At 32.4% G+C, this 24774-nt stretch overlaps 2 protein-coding genes across 8 annotated transcripts in view; both read right to left on the bottom strand.

Annotated features, from left to right (window-relative positions):
* Positions 1-6840: 6840 nt before the first annotated feature.
* On the bottom strand, positions 6841-11595 carry LOC139808946 (uncharacterized). 2 transcript variants are annotated; one of them, XM_071771491.1, is made up of 7 exons: positions 11007-11595; positions 9894-10148; positions 8577-8718; positions 8356-8492; positions 8066-8269; positions 7629-7917; positions 6841-7369 (listed from the first exon to the last, which is right to left on the bottom strand). In XM_071771491.1, the coding sequence occupies exons 2-7, from the start codon at positions 10103-10105 to the stop codon at positions 7070-7072; spliced, it is 1284 nt and encodes a 427-aa protein (XP_071627592.1). In that variant the 5' UTR covers positions 10106-10148; positions 11007-11595; the 3' UTR covers positions 6841-7069. The 2 variants fall into 2 exon arrangements, with proteins under 2 accessions (XP_071627592.1, XP_071627591.1); XM_071771490.1 differs by lacking the exon at positions 11007-11595 and having other exon boundaries at positions 9894-10496.
* Positions 11596-11993: 398 nt separating this feature from the next.
* LOC139808943 (G protein-activated inward rectifier potassium channel 3) overlaps positions 11994-24774 on the bottom strand; it is a 19148-nt gene continuing 6367 nt past the window's right edge. For 3 of the 6 annotated variants that reach the window (XM_071771479.1, XM_071771480.1, XM_071771481.1), the window contains 3 exons: positions 18062-18515; positions 17371-17974; positions 11994-14399 (listed from right to left, as the gene is read on the bottom strand). In XM_071771479.1, coding sequence (XP_071627580.1) covers positions 12370-14399; positions 17371-17974; positions 18062-18515 — 3088 coding nt within the window. In that variant the 3' untranslated portion in view covers positions 11994-12369. Of the gene's footprint in view, positions 14400-14743; positions 15916-17370; positions 17975-18061; positions 18516-19344; positions 20089-22119; positions 23276-23631; positions 23745-23988; positions 24152-24774 lie in introns of those variants that run through there. The other 3 variants (XM_071771482.1, XM_071771483.1, XM_071771484.1) reach the window with 3 other exon arrangements.

The raw sequence follows: 24774 nt of genomic DNA, 5'->3' as shown, positions 1-24774 counted from the left end.
AGTCCTGTAATGTTTTTGGCCAGATTGGACTTACCTATTGCATATATAGCCATCCATTCTGGTTGTATATCAGCCAGAGAACGAGAAGGAATCAAGCTCCTTCGATATCGGCTGATTAAAAGCCGACAGATTATAACGTTACGGTCGATTAGAAATCGTTACGATCGTTAATAAAAGCGCGTTAATTATATCAAAAAAGATAAATAATCACGTTTATTAATAAAATATTAATTAAATTAAAATTTAACTTAATTTTGCATTTGATGTCTCATCGATATGCGCGTAATTAATTTTTCCAATCAAAAAATGTATAAAAGCGCGATAAAAAAATTATATACAAAGACTGTAAGGAATTTTATATTAACCACATTCTAATCAAAATCATCGCGTTTAATCTCGAGCGCAAATATTTGAATTTGAATACTATAATGTAGAAATACGAAACAACCGAAATTAAGAAATCAATCGATGAATAAATCAATAAATCAATGAATGTAAAACAATTTTTTAGTACAATCCGAATCGCGAACCGTGAATCACGAACCGAACCGCGAAATAAATCACGAACATTATTTGATCTCACCTCAAATATCAAGTGAGATATACAGAATGAATGACGTGAGATCCAAAAGGGACAATAATTTCCGAAGCAATATATTCACGAAATAAGTATCACAATCAATATGATGAATTTATCGTATTCTCGCGCATGACATTTGGCTTTATAAATTTTCACATATATCATGTGTATATTCATATAAATATCTCGTTATTTTATTGCAAAGTGTTATATTAAAAATGTGCAAATTAATATAAAAATTATCAACTTTAAAATATTTCTATATAAAAATGTATTCTGTCCTGCGACAAAGTATTCACTGGATCTCATGTCATTCGTTACCCCGTTATAAAAAATTAATTATCACTCACCGACCAGATGCGCAACGGGCGGAGTTAGGCATGTAGCTCCGATGATTCTGTAACACAAAAACAAATAAAGATTCAAATTAAAGAAACGCTCAAAATGACCAATGTTTCAAAAAATAATTTTTACACGCGTCTGATTCGTCTTTTAATTAGATTTACTAATGTAATTATTTATTTTCTGGGAAAAATCATCTTTACGAGAATAAACTTTTATAATATTTTTATAATATTTTAGATGGTTTTACTTTCTCAAATTATTTCTTACTTATCCGAGATAAATCGGCCCGAATAAATGGAAAAGAACTATTAATTTTAAGATAAGAAATAAAATACTTACCCCAAGGTTGCTCCGCCGGGGCCCGATGCCTCCGCCAGGCCTCCTTCTCCTCCTCTCAGAACGGGGTTGTCAGGCCTCATCCTCCTTCTGTTGCACAGGACACTCACGGAACCGCTGTCTAATATTTCGCGATCGAGTACGAAGTAACTGTAATAATACGATCGCGACACTTTATTGTAGACACTCCTGAGAGGAAACGATCTGCGTTCTACGGGGCGCGCTTCTATTATTCCGACGATATTCACCGAGCTGCTTTTCCCGCTGAGCGCGGCTAACTTCTTACCGACGCGGACGCCCCGCGGATATACAACGCGAGTCGAGTCAACGCCGTCAATGGCCGAATTGAAACGAGCGAACCGTTCGAAAATATACGCTCGAGACACACTTGCGATACAGCTCGAAATACAGCGTAAAATTCCGCGAGATGCGAATGCACAGTTAAACGCTCGACACATATATCACACATATCATAACTACGCGTCGTTATTCGAAATCACCGCGCGATTCGCGTACTCCGTACTCACATTGTCACATTAAACCCCACGATATGATGTCCGACGATTCTCGACCAAACGTTAGTCCAGCACTCCGATCGTCTTCTCACTCATGTGTGCGATAACAGTCCATTATTCATTGAAACACAAGAAACTTATTATATTCGGCGTACATTAATCCTGACGTATTCACTTCACTCCGATTCCCGTAGCCGCGCGAGGCGTGTGTCATGTGCTCGATCGTGACTCTGCGCGAACGACGAAACTCAGTATAACTCAGTCGGTCCGCGCACACGGGATAATCCGACGATTAAGAGAGAATACTGTATCTTTCTAGTATCTGCGATATCATTGTGATACTTGTCACAGCACATCTCGCGATGTAATAGAGCGCTACGCAGTACGCACGGAGCCGCTCGCTCGCTGCATGCCGGCTCGAGCATCGGAATGTGAATAATAGTGTGACGTCGCGAGCCGCGTGGTGGGGGCCGCGCGCGACGCGGCGTACGAAAAACAAAGTCGAGCGCCCGCGTGCAAACGCGGCAACGGTCTCGCCGCCGCGCCGACAATATTTAATTATTTACCTGACGATAACGTTTAAGGTGTCCGGGCACACAGAAAAACTTGAGCAGTAAGGAAATCAACGGTAAGTACTGATTTTCGGTAATAAAGCGGGGCACACACCCTCTTTTCGTAGAACGTAACAGTAAGGTTTCGACCAATCGTGTTGCTCGATTCTTGCTTCTAGTTACAGATGGCCGAATCGAGCGATTGGTCGAAACCTTATACTGTTACGTTCTACGAAAAGTGTGTGTGCCCTTAATTCGCTTAATTCGCTACCGCTTACGTTATATGTTTCTCGTGTTTTAATTAATGAATGAGCTATTATCGCATATTTTTTACAGTTGTTTCGTTGGCCCATTTTAGCACATTGCGTGAGACGATAATTCCTCTCTCAATAATATTTTGATCTGAGAAAGAAACGATTTAAAATAAAAAATAGTAATGCGAGCTTTCGTGCAGTCGGCTCTTTGCTCGCTTATTTCTTTATAATATAAAGATTTTTATATTATATATAAAAATTTTTTCGTGGGAGGCGCGGAATATAAAGATTTTTATATTATATATAACAATTTTTTTCGCCGGAGGCGCGGAATATAAAGATTTTTATATTATATATAAAAATTTTTATATTATAAAGAAACAAGCGAGCACACAAAGAGCCGACTGCGCGAAAGCTCGCATTTTACTATTCTTCGTTTTGAATCGTTTCTTCCTCAGATCGAAATATTATTATTGAGAGAAGGATTATATCGTCTCGTGCAATATGCTAATATGGATCCGCGAAACAACGCGGAAGATATGCGATAACAGCGCATTCACCGAAATACAAGGAATGGAATATATATTCGACGTACGTTATTAATTATGTACCGCTAGGTATATTAAACGTTACAGGTAAATACATATTTCCGGCGGCGAGACCGTTGGCACGCGGGCGCTCGAGTTTATTTTTCGTACGCCGCACTGCGTGGTGTTTACAAAAACGGTCGCCGCGCCGCGCCGCCCGCGCCCCGCGGCCCGCGTCCACCGGCACGCGACTCGCGACGGTCGCGCTTTCAATGGCTATCATTTACGTTCCGATGCTTGAACCGGACGGACAGCTGAGCGAGCGACTCCGTGTGCGCGTACTGCGTAGCGCTGTTACATAGCGATAGGCAATCACGATGATATCGCAGGTAACAGAAAGATGCAGCGTACTTTATTGTTAACCATCTGGATTATTCCGTGTGCACAACCGCGATGCTAATTCTCGCCGTTCGCGACACACGAATGTGGCCGAAGCCGCTGATCGTTGCGCCGCTCGCGCCTCACGCGCTTTAACAGAAAGTCAAGTCGAATGAATACAGATTAATGCACGCCGAATGTTCCGTTTCGATCATTATATTCATTGATATACTGAATAATCTGGCCGTCGCTTTCGCATTTCGAGAACGCGGCGTAATATCGCGAATCGTCGGGTCGGATTGTCGTGGGATATATTTAATGTGACGGAATATATGCGAGTCGCGTGATGTAGAATAATGAAGCGCGGCGATGTGTAGTGTGTCGATCGTTTAATTGTATTCGTAATTGTGAAAATCTCGTGGAATTTATGCGGTCGAGCTGTGTCGCGGCGTGTCTCGAGCGTGTAGGTATCTTCGAATAGTTCGCTCGTTTCAATTCGGCCATTGCAGCTTGCAGCGTTAACTCGACTCGCGTTGTAGCCGCGCGGCGTCGGTATGAAGTTGGCCGCGCTCTGCGGGAAGAGCAGCCTGGTGAATATCGTCGGATTTAAATAATAGAAGTACGCGCCGCGCCGTAGAACGCAGATCGTCTCATCTCGGGAGTGTATAATAAAGTGTCGCGATTGTATTATTACAGTTACTTTTATTCGTATACTCGATCGCGAAATATTGAACAGCGGTTTCGTGAGTGTCCTGTGCGGAAGGAGGAGAAGGCCTGACCACCCAAATGTTCTGAGAGGAGGAGGAGGCCTGGCAAAGGCATCGGGCCCCAGCGGAGCAACCTTGGGGTAAGTGTTATTATTTCTTATTTTTAAAATTATAATAGTTCTTTTCCATTTATTCGGGTCGATTTATCTCGGATAAGCAAGGAATAATTTGAGAAACCGAAATTTTACCTAAAATTTTATAAAAGTTTATTCTTATAAAGGTTTTTCCCGGGCAATAAATAATTATATTAGCAAATCTAATTAAAAGACGAATTAGACGTGTGTAAAAATGATTTTTTGAAACATTGATTATTTTGAGCGTTTATTTAATATGAATCTTTCACTTTTGTTTTACAGAATCATCGGAGCGTGGCTGACTAACTCCGCTCGTTGCGCATCGGTCGGTGAGTGACTTTTTTTTTATAATGGGGTGATGAATCTGTGAATATTAGTTGTATATTTATGTATTATTCTCATATCTAATAATACAGATAAATGCGACTTGTCACATATTCGTTGCCCTAAAATGGATAGACTATATAAATCAGACTATAGGAATAATAAATCCTAGAGCTCCATTTATTGATTTATTGTATCTACGGAGAGACTGCCCTCGCGTAACATATGTATATGTATACCATGCCGATTTTATCCTAATCGTTTATAGTCTATCCATCTAGTATTATTATTGACTTTGTATCAATAAATAAAACAAAATAAAATGACGTGAGATCCACTAAATATTTTATCGCGAAGCAGAATAATTTTTTTATGTAGAAATATCTGAAAGTTGATGTAGTTTTTATATTTATTATATTAAAATGCATATTATAGTCTAAGATGATACAGATTTTATGTCGTATTAACCATAATTTTAAAAACATTTTATAATAAAGTAATAAGTTATTTATATAAATATATGATATATGTAAAAATTTATATAGACAAATGTAACATGCGCGAGAATATGACAAATTCTTTATATTGTTTACGATACTTATTGCGTGAATATATTGCTTCGGAAATTATCGTTCCTTTTGGATCTCACGTCATTCATTCTGTATATCTCACTTGATATCTGAGGTGAGATCAAATAATGTTCGTGATTTATTTCGCGGTTCGGTTCGTGGTTCGCGGTTCGGATTGTACTAATTTTTTTCCATTATTGATTTATTTATTGATTTATTCATCAATTGATTTTTTAATTTTGGTTGTTTCGTGTACATAATACTATTTAAATTCAGATATTCGCGATCGAGATATAATCTCGATTTCGATTAAAACGCGGTTAATATATACTTTGCATTCTGTGATATAACTTTCTTTCTTGCTTTCTATAATTTCGATATATTTTTTAAGCGAAAAAGTTAATTACGCATATTGTTGAGAAATTAAATGCAAAATTCAGTTAAATTTAAATTCAATTAATATTTCATTAATGAACGTGATTATTTATCTTTTTCTTAAATAATTAACACGCTTTCGTTAACGTAATAATTCGTAATCGATAATTCGTAATCGTACCGTTACAATCTACCGGCCTTGAAAATCAGCCGGTATCGAAGGAGTTTGTCTCCTCATTCTCTGGCTGACGTACAGCCAAAATGGATTTGGCCAGGAACAACCCAAATAGGTAGGTCCAATCTGACCGCAAGATACTATGAAAATTACACGTCATATAAGATACAGTCTATATATATATTGACCAAAATTTAAGTGTAAATCGCGATTAAGTAATTCCGCTAGAATCTAGATTTATCTAACACAAAATAATTATTATATTAAGTACGATTAGATACTCATGTGGTATCCGCGGTTTTATACTTCTCATTTGTGTAGGAAGAATACGGGTAGGTAGAAATACGCGAATAGGTAGGCATAAATGAATAAAAATACGGGTGGGCAAGAAAATATATACGAATAGAAATACGGGTAGGTAGGGACTTAAACATAATTAATATTTAAAAAATTAAAATCCTGCAAATTAAATGACACTTAATAAAACTTAATGAAACTTAATAAAAAATAAAATTCTGCAATCGCGAAGTTAAATCGCTTCTTTTTTTTAATTGGATATAATTGAATTACTTAATATAATTTACATAAATACTTAATAAATTGAAATTCTTGAAATATGAAATAAATACTTAAATAATGATGAAATTGAATACTTAAATAATTGAAATACTTAATAAATTACAATTAGATATGCTGTTCATGTATTCTTAGTCACATATTAATGTAACCAAGAATACTTGGACAGTTTAATTTCTATATTTGATGACTGAAAATGGGGATTGAAAATTGAATAAAATTTAAAATTAATTTTAAAAATAATTTTGCGAAGACTAATTTTAAGTTAATTAATTTAAAATTTTTAGTCTTCACAGAATTATTTTTTCTTGTAAAATTGTATACAGTTATAAACTATGTAATGTAAAATTTATGTAATATACTGGATAATAATAACATAAAAAAATAAGAAAGTAAGAAATATAGATTAAAAAAATAAAAAAACATACAAAAAAGAGGACCGCCGATTGGAATCGGCGGGGGTGGTGGAGGGCCTCTATACAGAATGGTCTATTTTTACCGAATAAAATTTTATTTGGGGGTCTAATAGAAAATGTGATAGATCATACAATTAACGTTGAAAGAGGCGTGATCATCGAATTTCGATGATTAATTAATACGTACATGCGCGCATATAATCTATGTTTAATTCATAATTAAAATACTATGTTATCAGAATCCTAGAAAAACTTTTACCATTATAAAATTTTAGAGGTTAAATTACCATTATAAGTTTTTGAGGTTTTATTCTGGTATAACTAATTCAACGCTTTGTCCATCTTCAGAAACAATAAATTTAGAATCCTTATAACGTAAAAGATTCATAGATCTTTGAACTGACCATGCATTATAACCTAATTTATAAAATAATGGTAAACGATCAAATCCGCCAGCAATTGCCAATGAATCGTTATAATCCCATTGATGATCCATTAGCTTATGTGCATGTCTCTTCTTTTGAGTTTTTAAGGCTGAATTTTCCAGCATTATTAGTTTCGAAGGCAAATTTACTCGGTTTTGCAGCAGAGCTAGGAAAAATTGCACCTGGGAAATAAAAATTCAGATAATGATATTAATTTGCTCGTATAAATTAAGAAGAATTTATAATCTATAATTATAATTAAATTATAATTCGTAACATTATTTAATCCCTAGAAATATTCTATATACACCTATATACATTTTATGCTAAAAAAATATTTTTTTCTTTTTATCAGATAGCTTACAGCTAAAATACGTTGCAATAACAATTAGTACACAATGTGTAGAATTAACTATTGCATTGTTAAATACTACGAAATACCTGCATATGAAACATGGGAAATGGCACGACGACTGTAGGTATACCGACGATACACATTGAAGGATGCTCAATATTGATAAAATGTTTGTAAAGCGGAGTTACGTAATTACTGTTAACTTTTATACCACAGTTTTTGTCTAAGAAGGGAAAATTGTACGTGTAACCAGTACAAAGAAGAAAAACGTCAATAGCATCGACAGTAGTTCCATCCTTCAAACGGAATGTAGTCTCGTGTATGCTCTCAATGCCCGCAACTTGTATCATATTTGATGGTAAAGAACTTGTTAATCTGTAAAGTGCAAATAATTAAAGTAGAAAAGTAGAGGAAATCTTGAATTAATTATGTTTCTTTCTAATGTAGTGTATTTATAAAGATTCAGTCAAATCTCAGTTTATTTTTGCAAATGTTTATAAGTACGAAAGGATTAATCGGTCACCTATCATGATTGTGACTTAAATACACGCGAGTCGCTTGATTAGATAAATCGATCCCTATATCGATGCCAGATGAACCTGCACCCAACACTAATACAGTTTTGCCGGAAAATTCGTCTGGTCTTCTGTATGCATGGCTATGCAATATTAGGCCCGGAAAACTTTCGATACCAGTTATGGTTGGTACATAAGGATCGAAATAATGTCTAGAAAAAATTAAAACACTATTTATTCAGCACCGTAAAGTCTCGATAATCTTTAATCCAAGGCAACACGTGCAGCTTTTTTTTACCCATTGCAAACCATAATTGCGTCAAAATAACGTAATTCCATTTCTTCAGTTTTTAATTTTCTCACTTGCACGGACCATTTATCTTGATTGGAGTGATCAGATGATACAAATTGGACACTTTCGACTTTTGTATTGAGCTAGAGAATAGAAATTAATTACTGGATAAACAAATATTACCTTCTCAAACGTTTTTAATTCAGATATACATATGGTGCAATTACTTCAATATATCGATGCACATCAAAATGTTGAGCATAATCTTTTAGATAATTCAAAACTTCTTGATGGCTCACGCAACTAGGTTCTTGCCCTTCCATTGTAATATAATCCGGAAAATTCATAATTTTTGCTGGTAAATTCGTTCTATAGAGAAGAACAAGAAACATTGTACTTGGTATCATATTACTAAATATTATTAAAATATTTAGTAAATTATGAGAATAATTTCTAGTTACATATAATAAAGTTTCCGGGAAAAAATGTTTATATACATATAATTTTATCTAATTATATCATATTATATATAATCATATATAATAAGATCTATTTATGTATTCATTTATATGCAATTATATCAAAATATTTATAACTCCATATCAAATTATGCAACATTATATTAAAATTCTTTTTTGAGTAAATGATTACATGTAATTATATCAAGATATGTATAACTCCACATCGAATTATACAATATTATATTAAAACTCTTTTTTGAGTAAATAATTATATGTAATTATATCAATTATATCAATTATATCAATTATATCAATTATATCAATTATATCAATTATATCAAAATATTTATAACTCCATATCAAATTACGTAAAGTTATATTAAAAGTCTTTTTCGAGTAAATAATTGTATGTAATTACATCAAAATATTTATAACTCCATATCAAATTATGCAGTTATATTAGAATTTTTTTCGAGTTGAGATACATCAAATTATATACAAACTTATATATAATTGCGCCAAATTAGATATAATTATATATATTTTTTTAAATGTTTAATTGAAATAATAAATAATAAATTCGCGTAAAAATACCATTTTTCTTGTATAGAATAATCCCAGGTAGCACATACACATTTTAGAAATGTTTTATGAGTGTTTTTCCGAAACGTTTTATAACCGATTTCTAGAAACGTTTCTCATGAGTAAAAATGTCTATTCGAAAAACGTTTGATGGAACGTTTCTTTTCCGATAAAATAACGTTTAAAAAACTATTACAGAAACGTTTTGTTTTAATGATAAAGACATTTTATAGATAAAGACATTTAAAATTCCTACTTTTCACGTCTTTTGAACGTGTTTATGACGTCTTTGAGACATGCGTAGAATGTTCTAGAAGCTTTATGCATATATACTATCCATGACGTCTATTCTTTTTCGAAGAAATTTCTGAACTGGTGCAAATTCGTGCAATAAGTTAAAGTAAAACAAAATATACTTGTTTCACTCTAACTTAATTGCATTTTACATACAATATGTTTAGAGATATACATATATTATAATAGAAGCAAGCAATAACAAACCTTAGATTCTGATACATGCTGGAATGTATCGGTAAGCCATTATCATCGAGGCCAACTTGCTCCTTATAAACCCATGTACCTCCTATATCGTTTGTCTGCTCGTAAGCAGTTACTTCGAATGTCGTATTTGCCGCCAAATGTCTGACTGCACATAAACCGGCCGCGCCAGCACCGATCACGCATACCTTGATTTTTCCTTCTTGATTTGCCATCTCTGTACGTCGTTTATATATATTTTTTATTCTCCTGAGTTTCCTGGGAGTCAATGGATATCTTCGTACAATACACACACAGATTTCTATATACTATTTAGATTGCTCATTATGATTATCTTGCATGTAATAGGATGAGACAGAAGTAAACTGCAGAGCCACCATTGCATGTGTCACATATACCATATACGCGCACTGCCTGTGAGTCACTGGGTGTGCGATCCACTTGGCGCCCCAAACGCTCTTGGAAATTGGAAACATTTCATCCTTGTTGTTTATCAAATGTTAAACAAGGACAAAATGATGCTCTAAAGCCTCTTGCACAATAGGCGATAACGATAGCGATAGTGACAGCGACAAGGTTGCCACTATATACCTTTGTCGGCAACTTTGTCGCTGTCGCTATCGCTCTATCGCCTATTGTGCAAGGGGCTTTAAATGTTTGAAGCGCCTAGTGACTCTAGTGGATCGCACTGCACCCACTGTGAGTATACCACGTGATCTGATGAGTATGTATAGAACAGTGATCAGTGATTGTCCGTGTGATTTATATAAATGTGTATATGTGACACATGTAACACGTGTGATAAAGTTCTGTGATAAAGTTGTTGATCTGTGTAAAAACTTTCATTTATCTTTAATAAATAGAAAAATTAACCGAAAAACATTTAAATAAAAATTAAATATCACTTAATAAGCATCGACTGAAGTCGACGCCATACGTAAGCATTTGGTGGCTGTCGACTAAAGTCGATGATAGTACTGAAGAGGTTAACACTTCTTTCACATTGTCAAGTAAAAGTTTTTTTTTTGAAATGTTTGAATGTTTTTGAAATTTTTTTTCATAGAATCATTTAAGTCGTATTTTCATCGAAATTTTGAAATAAAAGATTTAATTTACCTTTAACTGTTCCAAGATGTTACGCTGTTATATCGAAAAATATAACGATGATTTTCGTTTGACATCTCTGGTTCCACTGGATGGTTCGTCGATTACGCAATGCACATTTCTAATGAGCAAACAATTAACTTGGTGTGTAATAATGTGTCATATATATGCCAGAGGAAGTATTTATTCACAAGAAAACAGATTGCGAATATTAAAGTGTTTTTTTGTTGTTGATATAAAGACTTTATGATATAAAGACAATTTAAAACTTTAACGTTTAAAATTGGTGATTTGTTATTGTGCGTTTCGAGCAGCGAGAATTTAATGTACTCTGCCTTTTAATAACGCTATTACCTTTTTATACGTTACGTGATTTGAATGTGTTATTTATGTGTAAATCGGAAAAAATAAAAAACCGCAAGAGTATCACTGCGGTTTCTTCAAGTTTCTAACTACATACATGTTTACGACAGCGGTAGATAAGAAACCATTCTACTCTCATGATTATTGTGCGATTCTGCTTTCCTTGCGATAAGAATTTATCACCGGACGATCACATGTTATCAAACATATTCACAATTCCTCAACTAATTTTTCAATAGTATTACAATTTTAGTAGGAAGTTTATTTAATTGCTCTTATAATTTAAATAACTGATACTAATTGGGTATTACATATAAGTGACGTACCGAATAATAAGTAGTGCAAAAGTAGTTTCTACTGTCTTTATTATAAAAAATGGCTTTTTGTGATAAATTATATCATTTCAACTGCAGATGTCTTCGAATAATCGAATATTTTGATATTATTTTATTTATAATATCAATCATAGAATTATATCAATTATAGATTAACTTAATGTGTCACTAATATCATTAAACAAATTATAATTAACAATAATAATAACAATCGGTATCAATATTCTCATTTTACAATTGTTAGGGAATGAGCACTTTTTTATCAATCAGATGATGCAAGAAATTGTAAATGAACGATGAATTAAAATTAGAAATTAATATATTAATTTTTTTATACATATAACATGGAAACATTAATATTTTTTTAAATTTATATTTGAAAAAATTTATTATATTAAAATCTAATTTAATAAGTTAACTTGTGACTATATATATATATAAGACATTTACTACTTAACTTAATTATGTTATCTAATTATTATATACAAATATTAATTTTAATTTTACAATATTCTCACTTAAAAAATAAATAATGCTTATTCGGCTAGAATTGAACTTATATACGTGTGTATTGCTAATTCATCAAAATTGCTAATCACGTGTGTATTGCTAATTCATCAAAATTGCTAATCACTTTTCTAGTTTATGTATTTGGACATCTGTATTTTTCGTTCGCTTTATGAATGCTTTGGTTCTCTATTTTCTATACATATAATTTGTTCTTTAATAATCGAAGCATCGCCACATTTAGTTAGATTGTTGCCGTCATCAAAAGAACTTTTAAAAGATGGATCGAAGGGTGAAGAAGCTATAATCTCATTATCTATGACACTATTATTTTTACTAGCAATTGCTTCGACACTGTGATTTTTAATACTCTCTTTTGGATTACCAATATCGCTTATTGCGTTCTCTCGTGACAGATTGCTTTCTACAGAATTGGTGTTTATAATATCTTTCATATTCCTCGTAAACAGCTCTCTATAATTGTTCTCCGAACTACGTTCGTAAAAACCTGATTCTGGTGAAAGATCGTAAACTGGAGAGTCCAATGAGCGAATATCATTAGAATAAAGTTTGTCATGTATCGCTATTTTGGCGGGACGATGGCATGAAGATTTTCTCGGAGTTTTCTCATTCTCGATTCTAATGTTATCATGCTGTTTTATTTGACAATGAGAGTCACCATCTTCCCATCTAAGAGAATCATAATTTAATCGCTGATCAAAAATTGAATTGCTATTTAAATGATCTAAAGATGCTGCAGGATACTTGGAAATTTGCTGCAAAGACTTTTGACCTTCTTCCAATATTCTAACGTTCTTTATGTTGCTGATTACATTCTCTGTTGATCTTCCACCGTCTGTTGTGACAAAATAATCAGTGAAACTTCTATGATGCTTCTTTGAAGAAGTATGCTCCTCAATTAAAAAGGGATCACTCTTCGAGTTTTTATTATCTTGATTTATTGATAGAACCAATTTATTACTCGTGTTTCTTATGGGTTTCTTGAAAGATCTTTTATCATTTATTGTTAAAAGGTCATCACTCAAACTTCTGTCAAACCTTTTTTGAGAATTTCGTTCTCTTTTCATACAAATATTCTTTTCTATATTTTTTTCTATATTTTTCTGTTCTCGATTTACTAGCATAATCAATTGACATTGTTTATTGTGTAGTTTTTGTCTTTTTTCAAGGGATACTTCGTAATCGTTTTTTGCTAACTCATTACTTTTCATCTTGTATCCCTCTTTAGGTTTGTATGAAGTATGCCTAATTACATGTCGAATATCTTTAGGACTTTCTTTAACTTTTATAAAAGCAAGTTGCTCATTTTCGTAAATACGATGATTTTTTATGGTATCGTCATTTCCTTTATCTAATTTGACTAATTTTCTTTCTAAAATTCCTTTTTCCTGCTTAAAGATGGCTCCCTGGCAATTTTTTAAGTTATCAGCACCTTTTTCGTTTAACCAAATTATGTTTCTTTTTAAAAAGCCGTCTTTTGTATCTTCATACATAATTTCTTTACTATTTTTCAGAATGTCAGTCTTGTCTTCTTTTAATCTGATCATGTATCTTTCTGAAAAGTCTCCTTCTTCTTTTTTAAAAAAAATTTTCTGACTATCTTTCAAAATTTTATCCTTGTCTTTATTTAATTTAATTAAGGCTTTTTGCATGGAAGCATCTTCTTTCTCTTCTTCAAGGCTCTCTTGATTTTTTTTATCTCCATTTTTCTCTCTGTTAATCATATCTTTTTCCACAGCTCTTGGGATCAAAACGTCTTCTTCTCTTTCTCCAAAAAAAATTTCTTGATTATAACTTAAAAGCTTACTTTTTACGTCGTTCAATTTAATCAGATTCCTCTCTGAGACTTTTTCCTCCTCCTCAAAGACAATCTCCTCGCTGTTTTTCACAATCTCCCTGTTTACCGCTTCTGGCAGTTGTTGCAGTTCCTCGTTTTCTATTATCTGAATGGCGTCAAAATCGAACACCTTTGATTGACCAATGCTTGTGACTTGAGGCTCGTATAAGATACAATTTGAACATTTGCAGATATTTTGCCAATAATACTCATTTTCCGTGCTGTTATGGCTCTGTGCACAGTCCAAGGGTGTCAGAGACAATTGTGGATACAGGTGGTTGGTCGGATGACAATTGCATTTACAGTCTCTTCTCGTTAAGCGGTCCTCGTCGATTAAAACACCTGAAATGCAATCTGCGACTTAGGAACTCTTCAAATTTAATCGATAATCGAGATTTGTGGTCAGTTAATATTGTTATTGTTATATTTAACCTTATCATGCTGAAGACAATTTCCCAGAAAACCAAAAGTGAAGCAATCCGACATTTCATATACAATAACCCAATAAAAAATAAAAAGAAACGCACCTATGCAATAAAATATTTACATTATCGTATTCTATCTTATATTACCTTATTTCGTATTGTCTGGGTTAAAGTACATAATTAATAAGTTAAAGAAGGAGGAGAGCCTTTACACCAAAAGAAAAGTTGCAGGACCAAAAACAGGATTATTAAGGACATAACTTTACAATTCAACATTTTTTATTCTGCTTATACAATACACATATAGACTACGCATTAAAAATTGAGATAAAAATATCATAATCGGAAAAATCGGATATTATTCAATCGCACAATTACAATAACATTCGTGATTGACGGTTTTTAGTAACGTTTTATTCCGCATTTTTTTCTTTAGTCTTTATCTATAGCAATTTATACGAGTTTATAAAAATATCGAACAAAATATTTCAATATTTAACAAAACTTTAAAATATTTGTTAAAATCACTTATCTTTTTGCTTTTGGGCATTTTCATCGCTGGGCTCTTGGGCACTTTTAATTTCTTTATGTCTGCGTTTTATCATATAATAAAAAATCAATAAGCCACCAATGCCACACGGAAATTAGAGATTAAAAGAATAAAATGAGTCAAATTTTAACGTCTCAATCTTTATTTGCTTTGTCTTCATTGAATTTCAATTTAAATAATAATATGCAAGTGTCATAATAAATAATACTATACATTATAATAAATAAATACTAATATGCGATTTTCGATACACTCAATTTACAATGCCTCGTCAGCGTGGGATTTAAATAGATAGACAATCACAACCAAGCTCAGTAAAAATTACAAAAGATTTGGATAGCTCGTATCCCAACCTGGAAATGTAATTTGAGTTTTATAAATATGTCGTAAAGATCTAATTTATCACATTAGTTATCTAACGTATAATTGGGACGTGACTTGTTCTTTTAGTATTTCAATCTTAGAACAGCTCAAGTCTTTCAAATACATGTGTTATCAGAATCATTCTAATTAATTAATTTAATTTATTGCATTATATAACGTATAATCGAGGTACAACTTATTCCTTCCTTACGAAATACGAAAAAATAAATTATTTAAATTTTTATAAGATGAGGAATGTCGTCTCTTTATCACTTAGCTTTTCTTTTTGATTTATTCCTATATATTTTTCTTCTTCATTCTTTATTTTAACTTTTTCTACGTGAGATAAATTACACTCCAGGACAATCGTCGATAGACGGAATGTCAATATGCAGTTTGGACGGTTTCTGAGAAGAACGATCTTGATGGATGAGGAAACCTGTGCTGTCGGCTTGAGGGAGCATGTTGAGCACGATCGGGACATTCTTCGGCTCGCTAGGGATTTTTTTCAGGCTTCCATCTGTGGTACAGCCAGTACCAGATGATTAGACAAAGACAATAATGAGCAACATGCGAGAACTAAAGAGTTAGAATTAGCAATCCCAGTAAGCAACCTGCCTGCAACATGACAACAGATTGGCAGCAGATTTACTCAGATATTGCAACAGATTCAGTATCATCTGTGTGCATTAAACTGTTTTGCTGAGCAGATTGTCGACAGAAACCAAACAGAATCTGTCACTTCGTAAACATTTAAATAGAATACATATAATTTAAATATTTACGGCAGATTCTGTTCATTTTCTGCGGTCAATTTGTCATTATATTTTGTTAACTTTCGTTAGCATATTCTATTTACAGACTATTTACTTTATTGATTAATTTCACGTTTATTATTGCAAAAATCGCCAAAAGGTAGAGTAACTTTTTACCCATTGTCAGTTTAATTCACTTCATTTGCTGCATTGTTCCAATAATTATCAGATATTCTGTATTTCTGCTGGCATTCTGTCGGCAAATACTTTCAAAATCTGTATTCGACAGATTTGGCTATTCAGGAATAGGTTGGAATTTGCTTGGAATTCGTTCAGACTAAGCGTTAACATGCTGGCAATTAGTACACTTAATAGCCCTTGACAGTTATGAGATCAGGAAGCTTCCGAATAAAGAAATTAATAATACGTAGAGTAATGTAAATTTTTTTCATTTGTAGGATTAATTCTCTCCATCAAAATAGGTGGATTTAAAAGTATTTGTGTGCGTGCGCGCTCGCTCGTGTATGTGTGGTAATATATAAGATTTAAATCTGATTATAGATAGCTCAATTAAAATCTAAAGATAATTAGATTTGGTTATCACTACAGTTATTATGAGTAGGAAATACAAATTCTTCAATATTAAATTCTAGATAACTGTAAATGAACAATGTGTTACATCAATTTATGACATACTAAACTAATTACCAAACGTACATAAGAAATTATCTCAGACTAAACAAACATATTGATTGTTCGGTGTATTTGATTAATTGTAATATAGATAGATAATGTAGATAAGATTTGTTTTGTTATCAGTATTTCATATCTCGATAACCATGGAGAATTTGATCTTTATCGATATATTTCGCAAAAAACTAGGTAGCTCTAGATTCCATTAATGAAATATTTGCACTTCCTCTCATGTCGCTGTCTTAACTTTTGGTTTGCAATATGTGAATGCAATAACTTTATATAAAACTAATGTTTCAGCACATTATATAAAACAATTTAATAATTATAATTGTGAGAAATATAAATATTTTAAAATAAAGACGAAACATGAGACAGAGCTCACCATCCCGTTGACAGATCACGGCATTTCGCGAAGAAGTAAATTTAGTGTTATTTTATATATACTTTGTGTTCATTTAACAAACCAAAAATTGAGAAAATTATCTGGAAAATTTATATGAGAAATTAATCACGTGATCACGTACCAGTTCCGTGACGAAGATCATCCTGCGCCTTATAAAATTCTGCAAGCTCTTTGCCGGAACACAGCGGGGTGTCAACCTGAGTAGTACTGTTAAACAGCGAATAGTCCACCTCGTAACCTTGTCGTTCCTTGGAGTAGCTTACCATGGGGTCGAAACGGTGACCCCATAGGATCTCCTGTGGGAGATAACTTGACCTAGCCTGAGTAGTTTGTCCAGTAGACTCGATAGTACCTTCTAAGATCAGAACGACCTCGAAACGTTCAGTCAACATATCTTCGGCGGACATATTGTAGAAGGGCGAGGACTCGTTGATCCGATGGATGATGGTGGCCGGCCAGATGAAAAACAGATCGCCGTTTTCACCGTCGGTACCTACCGCCAATTCGTGCTGGTGTTGAGACAAAATTTCGCCCTCCTTGGTCGTCTTACTGCGAATCATTTGTGCGCGTACACTCGCGCCGATTATGTGACTCTTCCTCATATCGCCCACTCGAAACATGAGACAGAGCTCACCATCCCGTTGACAGATCACGGCATTTCGCGAAAATAACAGAGTCTGGGTACGCTGTTTTGGCCTAGTCATTTTGGCGAATACGATGCCTACCTGCAATTAATTTTTTTAAATTAAACTTAATCTTTCATCCGACGTTTTATATGCAGAGGATATTTAACATTCCCCAAACGCACTCACCATGAAAGCTTGGATCATGACGCCAGAGATACTTTGAAGGCACATAATAAATATGGCCTCGGGGCATTCTTCGGTAGTAGAACGGCTGCCATATCCGATGGTGTGCTGGGTTTCGATACTAAAGAGGAAACAGCTAGTGAAGCTGAAAATGTTGTAGACGCATGGCGTCCAGTTGTTCTCCGGTTGAAAAGGCGGCAAATGCTGTTCTTCGAAGTCACCGTGAGTGAAGGCTATTAGCCACCAGATCACCGCGAAACCCAGCCAGGATAGAAGAAAGCTCAACATGAAGCATAACAGCGTCCAACGCCACTGTGTGTCCACTAGGGTTGTGAAGATGTCCTGCAGAAAACGCAGCGATCGCCGGGAGATGCGCGATTGCAGCACATTGCAATCGCCATTCTTCAGGACGGCGCGACGACGCAACTTCCGCGTCGGTCCAGCCCGGTATCGACTCCTGAAATATAGATACGATTTTCGTTAAAGTACGTTGAACCAAATCATTCTTTAATAGTTTACGTGATTGTTTGGATATTGGAAGATTATTTCTTTCGACAATTTAATTGCTTGGGTGACTAATAATTTTCTAACATACAATGTCGTAGCAATATCTCTGAATATTTTTTTATTACCCGACATGTGCGAATCACTGTTCTACGTAATTAAATTTGTATGATACGACATTTTGACAATTTAACGACATGGTATCTGGCTGTTACTATATATAAGGTGGAACGCTAAATAAAAAAACAAACGTATATATGCTGGACAAAACCGTTATAAGCATACAAAGTTGCTATTTGTGACAGGAAACTTTTATCAGATGTGATTTTATTATGGAAATTATTAAATACACCGTTATTGTACATGGAACTTTTTTGATACCGTCAATTTGAAATATACTATATGTACAATATTGGTACAATTGAGAGTTTACGATATAGGTAATATATATAAGATATTTAGACAGATATGATAAAATTATACTTTGGCCGAAAATTTGATAGCCACTGTATGTGTTATTATTAAATTATTTTTAAAATTTATATTAAAAGCAAAAATATATTTTAAAAAGAATAATTAGAGTAACTAGTCTAAAGTTTTAAAAGGCTAAATTCAAAGTGAATTTTCAATAAATCTTTAATAATTTTCGGATGCGATAGAAATAGTGAAAATTGCTTTAGGCCAAATATCTCAATTTGTTTATTTGTACAATAATAATAATTAAATTGTATTTTCAGTTACCTATTTAATAGATATTTTTCTTTGTTTTCGTTTTTACTTACCACGGATTTCTGTGCATTGTTCATCATCATTATTGCACTTTGACATAATGAATCCAAAATGTCGTAAAATGATTCGGGTTAAAAGCCTTGATATCTCGCCACGTTATCGTATTTTAAAGTTATTTGTTATTCTCAAACGTCCAACACATTCTAATTACATCAAAATATATCATCACATTTGATTTCACAATAGCAACTTGTATATTAATCCCGATATAATGAATCCATTATATTTAACGTTCATATAAAAACGTTTATAAAAAATATAAAATGAATTATTTATATACGTAACTATTAACTTCTATTTAACGTGAATAAATCTTAATATAACATATCGTGACCTCGATATTCATGAACACTTGTATTATACTCATTAGCGTATAACGGACAAACACTATGGCTGGAGGTTGGCTGTTGTTTATACGAGATATCACTGTCAGCGATTCGACGCTGCTCAGACTCTCTCGGGAGCCTGATGTCTCTTTACTGCCATGTATAAAAAGGAAGTTGCCATTTTAACTTTGAACGATAACCACGCAGCTGTTATCTACCAATTTACTTATTGCCACGCGTTAATGAATCGCCTAATCAGTGACGGCATTCTTCACTTCCGCCGTCTCCTCCGGGTCGATGATACTATCCGATCAGCTGATCGTATAAATCACACTTTTGGTATTCGTTTTTTTAATTTACAAATTCTCTCGGAATTATTAATCGATGTTAATTAGGAAAATAAATCATCAATTATTGATATAGATTAATTTGGAATTATTTTAATACAAATTAAAATATATATTAATACAACGGTTACTTTATTTAGTCTTCCATTTTGAAGTCTATAGGATATAAAGCTTTTGATATTTAGAATATTTTAATCTCAAAATTAAAAAATATTATGTGAATTTATATTTTATAAATCTGCTCTACGTTTCATAATAAGAAATAAATAATGCAAATTTTTATAACATATTTTTATTACAGGAATATTATATGTACTAAAAACTTAAACTAATGTTTTACATAGGTACACAATAAGAATACGCAAGAATGATATATTTTAAAAATATTATAATATAGTTTAAAATAGTTAAAAAAAACGTTCAAAATTTATTTGTAAAAAATCATTGTCAAAGATAAAGAAAATAATTTATATCATATTCACGTCGAGTTGTCCAAAATAATCTAGAATTATGTGTGGTGATTTACGGGATGAAAAGTTCTACTTTTCTCTTCTTTTATGGGCCATTTATTCGCGCGACCTTGGACAGTCTGTCATTAAGATACCGTCGTGGATCTCTAATCCTCTTATCGAGCATCACAAGATGTTGATAAGAATAGCAGTTGGTGAATAGACAAATATTAACCATTTCTGGAGTATTGCTTGTGCTAAATTGTAAAATTCTTTACAAGGAAGACAATAAGATACTAATATGATATTAATAAAGAACAAGCAGTATTAGTAAATTCTATGCATAATGTGTTTCCGTATAAATATATAGTAATTATTATATGTATCTATATTATATACTATAGTGATTATTATATATTTATGTGAAATTAAAAGCAACATATAATAAATAAATATGTGCAAGCAATGAAACTTAAAAAGAAAAATGTAAACAACAAAATTCAGATAAATATGACCGGGCAAATATTCATATGTTTGATTAGTAATTTAGCTAAAGAGGATTTAAATAACAGCTAAAACTTGTATTATATAAACATCTGTGTTTATTGTTTTATACTAGTCTGAATAAAGAGTTTTTTTTACAAACGAGAACCATTCCTTATTTTACTTATCTTTATATTTGGAAGGAAAGATTTACAGTTTGATAAATATTAATATTGTATAATTATACATGTATTTATTATGTTTAGAACACATTAAATAATAAATTAGTATTTGTACCTTTTATATAAAAATTATTTTTTATTTACGGATTAAGCATTCCTTTTCTTGTTTTATTATCACATTTATCGATAAATTAGTTGAACATAATGCTGCTCTTTGATAATTATTTATTTATCAGAATTATCACGATAAATTTCTTTGTAGTCTGTTTTGAAAGAGAACGATGTTATCAATTGTGCACTTGCTTCGTCACCATCATGTTGTTGTTAAGAATGCAATCATTGTGCATTTTTTCACGCGTCGTGCAGTGAGCAGTATATTCATAGCGGTTTCTTGGTAAGATAATAATTATCGTAAATATCTTAGTTACTAATCAATTGCAGCTAATAATTGTGAACATTTCTAATACGAAATTTTAATTCAAATTACAAAAAAATATCTTATTTTTAATGTCTCAATTTTTTTATATGCAGATCGTCTTAACTCTTGTGGACAGATTAAAAAGGAACATTACATTGTCTCTCTCGAGAAAGAAAAAGGAAAAACCTAAAAACAATATATGTATATATATATATATTTTTTTAAATCTATACCTAAAAGTCTTTTTGTATCAGTAAACAGCTTTTCAATTTGTAAATTTTATATTTTAGTTTCTCGTTTTTTAAACACGCAAACACAAATCTTGTGTACTGAAATATTTAAAGAGCAATGTCGATACTTGTTAATTTATCCCAACGTAGTATTTCTATGAAACTGCACTGCAAGCGACTCAGCAGTTGCATTAACTCAATAATACTGCTGCTCATGATACTTTTATCACGAGTTTTAGTTTCGTGACTGACAATATGAGATTATTAAGGAATCTGTATAATTCTTGGATAAAATAACAAAAAAAAAATTCAAACGTGTTTTGTTCGATTTACCTGCACTTCAAGGAAGAGTACGGGTTCTTTGTCACTTGCACGATTATCGGCGTCGTCGGTGTGGTCGATGGTATTAGATTTTGTTCTTCTCCACAATCCAACGATGGGGATTTGTCGCCCATCTTCAACACATTGCCATTCATCCCGTTCATGATTCACTATAATGCACAATGCTAATCTCAATATTGAGTGGATCTTTTAATATCGAGACAAAGACGAATGTAGTCTGTTTAAGATATTTAGAATAAACACTTCAGTAGCATTCAACATTTGTACATTCTTGTATCAAATATATTTATTTTATAAAGATTCAGGATTTTTTAAAAAGTTTTACTCTTCACTCTCTCGATCGTTATTTCTTCAATAAAATCTTAATATATAATTTTCTAATATTCTAAAATTTGTTTTGCATATTTCTTTTTATTGAACTTCTTGTCCAAAAAGACGTTCAAGATAGTCTATAGAGATCCATTATTCACTGTTGCTATTGCGAATTTTCCCATCGATCAAACATTCTTTAAATTAGTCTTAATCTAAAGACATATGCGGAGTTAAATAAAACTTCGTGCGCTTCTTTTTTTCTTCAAATTTCCTTTCCATGAACGTTTATGGTTTTCCGAAGTTACAAGGATTTTTCGAAATCTTAGAAAGATTTTTCTTCTTTAATCAGTTTTTTAATTTGTGAATACACTTAGAGAATTGAGAATGAGATCTTCAGTAGTCTTGTATTAAATTTTTTCTCCTCACGGAAGTATAAGCTCTCCGGATATTTATTCTTCACTCTCGATCTTCGTATTTACTCGTGATTCCTCTTACTTTAACTACGACTCTGTGTTTTTTAATCGGTCTTTTAATTTGCGAAGCACTCATTGATAATGATTCTTCTGAGGTGATTCGATCAGTTGGCTCACGCGCACTTGGCATGTAGTGGTGGATCTACCGCTGCAAGATAAACTGCTGCGAGTAGCTGGTCATCTGCGATGTCTTATATACATATGTCTTATATACGCACTGACCATCGAGCACCATTTATCGGTCACTAACAAAACGCTATTTGTTCCTCCTATTCTCGCGAAGAATAGGTGATCACTCGCGTCAGTTACGTCACTCGCGCACGATGAACAGATGATCGGTTCTGCTTTTGGAAAATCTATAACTATATACCCAACAAAGTCACGATACAGTAACCACATGATATAGATTATAATCATTTATTCTTTTTTTATATTTAAGATGATTGTATCAGTCTTACAAACATCTTCTGATAATCAAAGATTTATGGAATCACATAAAGGTGACATAATTTCTCTACAAAAATGTTATTTACAATTTTTGAAGTTAGGAACAGATTTGTGGAATCACATAAGGAAAAGTGAGAAACTGATATAACAATGTTTCATAATACTCGAATAGGATGTGATATGTTATAAAAACAATTTGTTATAGCATAAATTTTACACTTGTATATAGAAAGATTCATATTAATGACAAATCTGTTATTTTGAATTGCACCTTTTGTCTTTTTTTCTTCTTCTTCTCCCGTGATAATTAGTAGTCACATGATTAGTAATAGTCATATGATGTACGTTGTTACACTATCCGTCACACAAGATATACAAGGTGGGCTGAAATATCAATATACAGGGTGATCGAAAGTCACTGAAGATTTAAATACTAATGCACACAGTGATTGACAATTGTTAAAGAATTTTAGTTTCTAATTTTTAATTATATTTATTCTTTTCTTTTAGCACATTATACAGACTAAAGAAATTATCGTAAATATAAATTATATATCAGAAATCCGATGATAAAATCATCGCGTAATACATAATAAGATAATCAATTTGGCGTTTATTAATTTCGTACTATTTACTAATTAAAACTTGAGAAAATATCGCAATTATTAACGGTTATCGCGAAATGTTAGAATCGATATGAATGATCGAAAATGAAAAAAGATGATGGAAACGACTTCACGATTCACGCGCGATTCTCGTTCGACTGACTGACTGACGTCGCGTACTTCTTATCGGCGTCTTGGCATCTTGTTATCAGGATCTGACTGGCTGCTGAAATTGCGCTGATATATGCAAAACATGACAGCAAGACGCTATCTTTTGCTTCCTAGTCAGAGAGATACCATAACTTGTTAAATTTTTTGTATCTACTTGGTTTTACTTAAAAAATCAGACCATAAGATGTACATAAAAAAATTTATATAGATAAAAACAAAATCAAATTTTATTTTTTAAATAATTATTTAAACGTGCAATATATTTTATCAATTTATAAATACCATTTATGAGATTAGTATATATAATGTAAATATAAAATGTGTTGAAAATATATAATGTTGTTGAAAGAAACATTTCTTATTATTTCTTAGTTTAAATAAAGAAACTGCTATTTTTTGACATACTTTGTGGTACTAGATGATCTAATATTTTGAGACTATAGAAGTTAACTTATTACAGAAATAAAAAAATGTGATTAACTTAAAAATATAAATAACACTCTTGCCTTTCAGTAGCACGTTAAAGATTTTCTTGACGTGAAAACTTTTGGTACAAAACAAATAAAACGCGCCGCTTTAAAATGGCAAAGAACAAAAAATAAAATACATAAATTTATATTAGAATATTTTTAATTATT

This window comes from Temnothorax longispinosus, chromosome 2 (assembly GCF_030848805.1).
Source record: "Temnothorax longispinosus isolate EJ_2023e chromosome 2, Tlon_JGU_v1, whole genome shotgun sequence".
Classification (NCBI taxonomy): domain Eukaryota; kingdom Metazoa; phylum Arthropoda; class Insecta; order Hymenoptera; family Formicidae; genus Temnothorax; species Temnothorax longispinosus.
Note: the sequence above shows the minus strand (reverse complement) of the source record. Positions and strands in the feature narration are given on the sequence as shown.

Coding starts and splice junctions, on each gene's coding strand:
- LOC139808946 (XM_071771491.1), bottom strand. CDS start 10,105: ATGGCAAATCAAGAAGGAAAAATCAAGGTATGCGTGATCGGTGCTGGC. Junction 8,493..8,576: donor ATGTGCATCGATATATTGAA/GTAATTGCACCA, acceptor TCTATTCTCTAG/CTCAATACAAAAGTCGAAAG. Junction 8,270..8,355: donor GCAATTATGGTTTGCAATGG/GTAAAAAAAAGC, acceptor AATTTTTTCTAG/ACATTATTTCGATCCTTATG.